Source organism: Cetorhinus maximus, unplaced genomic scaffold, assembly GCF_964194155.1.
Source record: "Cetorhinus maximus unplaced genomic scaffold, sCetMax3.hap1.1 HAP1_SCAFFOLD_4100, whole genome shotgun sequence".
Classification (NCBI taxonomy): domain Eukaryota; kingdom Metazoa; phylum Chordata; class Chondrichthyes; order Lamniformes; family Cetorhinidae; genus Cetorhinus; species Cetorhinus maximus.
The window spans coordinates 2,501-7,600 of NW_027600005.1; the positions used below are offsets into that span (position 1 = coordinate 2,501).

The 5,100-nt window shown below is 56.4% G+C and overlaps 1 protein-coding gene across 1 annotated transcript in view; it reads left to right on the forward strand.

Moving 5' to 3' along the window:
• Nucleotides 1-3,575, forward strand: part of LOC144678356 (arf-GAP with coiled-coil, ANK repeat and PH domain-containing protein 2-like) — a gene marked incomplete at its 3' end in the record, with an annotated part of 4,187 nt that extends 612 nt beyond the window's left edge. Inside the window, exons 2-6 of the mRNA XM_078538166.1 lie at nt 568-682; nt 1,324-1,508; nt 2,014-2,083; nt 2,859-2,953; nt 3,505-3,575. Of these exons, the coding sequence (XP_078394292.1) occupies nt 568-682; nt 1,324-1,508; nt 2,014-2,083; nt 2,859-2,953; nt 3,505-3,575 (536 nt within the window). The remainder of the gene's footprint in view (nt 1-567; nt 683-1,323; nt 1,509-2,013; nt 2,084-2,858; nt 2,954-3,504) is intronic.
• Nucleotides 3,576-5,100: the final 1,525 nt, after the last annotated feature.

Genomic DNA, 5,100 nt, shown 5'->3' on the forward strand with positions numbered 1-5,100 from the left:
CCGGGGATTGGGGGAGGGGAGAGTGTAGACCCCGGGGATTGGGGGGTGAGTGTAGACCCCGGCGATTGGGGGAGGGGGAGAGTGTAGACCCCGGAGATTGGGGGAGGGGGAGAGTGTAGACCCCGGAGATTGGGGGAGGGGGAGAGTGTAGACCCCGGAGATTGGGGGAGGGGGAGAGTGTAGACCCCGGAGATTGGGGGAGGGGGCGAGTGTAGACCCCGGGAATTGGTTGGGGGTGTTGAGTGTAGGCCGGGGATTGGGGGTGAGTGTAGGCCGGGGATTGGGGTTGAGTGTAGGCCGGGGATTTGGGGGGAGAGTGTAGGCCGGGGATTGGGGTTGAGTGTAGGCCGGGGATTGGGGGTGAGTGTAGGCCGGGGATTTGGGGGGTGAGTGTAGGCCGGGGATTGGGGTTGAGTGTAGGCCGGGGATTGGGGGTGAGTGTAGGCCGGGGATTTGTGGGGTGACTGTAGGCCCGGGATTTGTGGGAGAAACCCCGGGATTGGGGGGCTGTTTGAGGGAAGCTCTTGTGTCAGGGCTGTAACCCCTGGGGCCTCCTCTCCGTTTCAGGAGCTGTGTTCTCCAGGCCGACTCTGAGTCCCTCCGGCAGGCCTGGATCCGAGCCATCGAATCCAGCATCGTCACAGCGTACAGGGAGACCCCAGGCCCGGACACCAGCCCACAGGTGAGTGGGTAAGGCTGCCCTCAGTACTGACCCTCCGACAGTGCGGCGCTCCCTCAGCACTGACCCTCCGACAGTGCGGCTCTCCCTCAGTACTGACCCTCCGACCGTGCGGCGCTCCCTCAGTACTGACCCTCCGACAGTGCGGCGCTCCCTCAGCGCTGACCCTCCGACCGTGCGGCTCTCCCTCAGCACTGACCCTCCGACCGTGCGGCTCTCCCTCAGCACTGACCCTCCGACAGTGCGGCTCTCCCTCAGTACCGACCCTCTGACAGTGCGGCGCTCCCTCAGCACTGACCCTCCGACAGTGCGGCGCTCCCTCAGCACTGACCCTCCGACAGTGCGGCTCTCCCTCAGCACTGACCCTCCGACAGTGCGGCTCCCTCAGCACTGACCCTACGACAGTGCGGCTCTCCCTCAGTACTGACCTTCCGACAGTGCGGCGCTCCCTCAGCACTGACCCTCCGACAGTGCGGCGCTCTCTCAGCACTGACCCTCCGACAGTGCGGCTCTCCCTCAGCACTGACCCTCCGACAGTGCGGCGCTCCCTCAGCACTGACCCTCCGACAGTGCGGCTCTCCCTCAGCACTGAGCTATGATTTCCATACCAAGACACGTTGTGTTTGTTGTTGTCCAACCGGCAGGTTTCAGAGGTCAGCGCCCCCTCCTCCGAGGGCCGGGAGTGTCACAGGGAAGAGCCAAATGTCCTCCAGCAGGTTGTGTGTTTGCCAGGCAATGAGATATGCTGTGACTGTGGGCGAGGTGATCCCCGATGGGCTAGCATTAATCTGGGCATCACCTTATGCATCGAATGCTCGGGTATTCACAGGTGAGTCGCTAAGGGTTAAACTCTGTAACTGGGAGGAGGTGGGTGAGAGGGTTAATCCCCCCTCCCTCTCCGATTGGGGAAGGGGCTGCCCGGTGTGTGTGTGTGTAACTGGGAGGGGGTGGGTGAGAGGGTTAATCCCCCCTCCCTCTCCGATAGGGGAAGGGGCTGCCTGGTGTGTGTGTGTGTAACTGGGAGGGGGTGGGTGAGAGGGTTAATCCCCTCTCCGATAGGGGAAGGGGCTGCCCGGTGTGTGTGTGTGTGTAACTGGGAGGGGGTGGGTGAGAGGGTTAATCCCCCCTCCCTCTCCGATAGGGGAAGGGGCTGCCCGGTGTGTGTGTGTAACTGGGAGGGGGTGGGTGAGAGGGTTAATCCCCCCTCCCTCTCCGATAGGGGAAGGGGCTGCCCGGTGTGTGTGTGTGTAACTGGGAGGGGGTGGGTGAGAGGGTTCATCCCCACCCTCCCCCTCCAGATTGGCCAGTTTGGTTTTCAGTCTTTTCTTTCCCAGGGGTCTGGGTGTGCACCACTCCAAAGTCCGATCGCTCACTCTGGACACCTGGGAACCGGAACTACTCAAGGTGAGGTCAATGTCACAGCCTGGAACCCTCAGGGAGGTCAGGGCTCAGAGTTCACAGTGTGCGCAGGGAGGGAATGGGTAGGGGTCCAGGTCCATTGGGATTGTGTACAGTGGGAGTGAACGGGAAGGGGTTTGGGGTCCATTGGGATTGTGTACAGTGGGAGTGAACGGGAAGGGGTTTGGGTCCATTGGAATTGTGTACAGTGGGAGTGAACGGGAAGGGGTTTGGGTCGATTGGGATTGTGTACAGTGGGAATGAACGGGAAGGGGTTTGGGTCCATTGGGATTGTGTACAGTGGGAGTGAACGGGAAGGGGTTTGGGATTGGGATTGTGTACAGTGGGAGTGAACGGGAAGGGGTTTGGGTCCATTGGGATTGTGGACAGTGGGAGTGAACGGGAAGGGGTTTGGGATTGTGTACAGTGGGAGTGAACGGGAAGGGGATTGGGATTGTGTACAGTGGGAGTGAACGGGAAGGGGTTTGGGATTGGGATTGTGTACAGTGGGAGTGAACGGAAAGGGGTTTGGGTCCACTGGGATTGTGTACAGTGGGAGTGAATGGGAAGGGGATTGGGATTGTGTACAGTGGGAGTGAACGGGAAGGGGTTTGGGATTGGGATTGTGTACAGTGGGAGTGAACGGGAAAGGGATTGGGATTGGGATTGTGTACAGTGGGAGTGAACGGGAAAGGGATTGGGATTGGGATTGTGTGCAGTGGGAGTGAGCGGGAAGGAGTTTGGGTCCATTGGGATTGAACAATGTTATGCTTCTCTGTAGCTGTTCTCTGCACTGGGCAATGATGCAATTAACCGCATATATGAGGCTGGGAGAGATGAGACTGGAGAGAAGAAGGTCACAGCTGAGAGTTCACGGTAAGATTTAAGGAGAGTGTGGAGGTCGCTTTACTCTGTATCTAACCCCGTGCTGTACCTGTCCTGGGAGGGTTTGATGGGGACGGTGTAGAGGGAGCTTTACTCTGTATCTAACCCCGTGCTGTACCTGTCCTGGGAGTGTTTGATGCGGACGGTGTAGAGGGAGCTTTACTCTGTATCTAACCCCGTGCTGTACCTGTCCTGGGAGTGTTTGATGCGGACGGTGTAGAGGGAGCTTTACTCTGTATCTAACGCCGTGCTGTACCTGTCCTGGGAGTGTTTGATGGGGACAGTGTAGAGGGAGCTTTACTCTGTATCTAACCCCGTGCTGTACCTGTCCTGGGAGTGTTTGATGGGGACAGTGTAGAGGGAGATTTACTCTGTATCTAACCCCGTGCTGTACCTGTCCTGGGAGTGTTTGATGGGGACGGTGTAGAGGGAGCTTTACTCTGTATCTAATCCCGTGCTGTACCTGTCCTGGGAGTGTTTGATGGGGACGGTGTAGAGGGAGCTTTACAGATTCATACAATTAATAAATTTCTTATTTGTAGGCATCAGAAAGAGGAGTGGATTAAAGCTAAATATGTGGAGAAGAGATTTCTGAAAAAGCTTCCATCTCCAGGTGAGAGAGAGAGAGGGGACTGAGAGACACCAGTCAGTGTACAGATATCTCCCTGAGAGAGAGGGGACTGAGAGACACCAGTCAGTGTACAGATATCTCCCTGAGAGAGAGAGAGGGGACTGAGAGACACCAGTCAGTGTACAGATATCTCCCTGAGAGAGAGGGACTGAGAGACACCAGTCAGTGTACAGATATCTCCCTGAGAGAGAGGGGACTGAGAGACACCAGTCAGTGTACAGATATCTCCCTGAGAGAGGGAGAGGGGATTGAGAGACACCAGTCAGTGTACAGATATCTCCCTGTGAGAGAGGGGACTGAGAGACACCAGTCAGTGTACAGATATCTCCCTGAGAGAGAGAGAGGGGACTGAGAGACACCAGTCAGTGTACAGATATCTCCCTGAGAGAGTGAGAGGGGACTGAGAGACACCAGTCAGTGTACAGATATCTCCCGGAGTGAGAGGGGACTGAGAGACACCAGTCAGTGTACAGATATCTCCCTGAGAGAGAGAGAGGGACTGAGAGACACCAGTCAGTGTACAGATATCTCCCTGAGAGAGAGAGAGGGGACTGAGAGACACCAGTCAGTGTACAGATATCTCCCTGAGAGAGAGGGGACTGAGAGACACCAGTCAGTGTACAGATATCTCCCTGAGAGAGAGGGGACTGAGAGACACCAGTCAGTGTACAGATATCTCCCTGAGAGAGAGAGAGGGACTGAGAGACACCAGTCAGTGTACAGATATCTCCCTGAGAGAGAGGGACTGAGAGACACCAGTCAGTGTACAGATATCTCCCTGAGAGAGAGGGGACTGAGAGACACCAGTCAGTGTACAGATATCTCCCTGAGAGAGAGAGAGGGACTGAGAGACACCAGTCAGTGTACAGATATCTCCCTGAGAGAGAGAGAGGGACTGAGAGACACCAGTCAGTGCACAGATATCTCCCGGAGAGAGAGGGGACTGAGAGACACCAGTCAGTGTACAGATATCTCCCTGAGAGAGAGGGACTGAGAGACACCAGTCAGTGTACAGATATCTCCCTGAGAGAGAGGGACTGAGAGACACCAGTCAGTGTACAGATATCTCCCTGAGAGAGAGAGAGGGGACTGAGAGACACCAGTCAGTGTACAGATATCTCCCTGAGAGAGAGAGAGGGACTGAGAGACACCAGTCAGTGTACAGATATCTCCCTGAGAGAGAGAGAGGGACTGAGAGACACCAGTAAGTGCACAGATATCTCCCTGAGAGAGAGCGGACTGAGAGACACCAGTCAGTGTACAGATATCTCCCTGAGAGAGAGAGAGGGACTGAGAGACACCAGTCAGTGTACAGATATCTCCCTGAGAGAGAGGGGACTGAGAGACACCAGTCAGTGTACAGATATCTCCCTGAGAGAGAGAGAGGGGACTGAGAGACACCAGTCAGTGTACAGATATCTCCCTGAGAGAGAGGGGACTGAGAGACACCAGTCAGTGTACAGATATCTCCCTGAGAGAGAGGGGACTGAGAGACACCAGTCAGTGT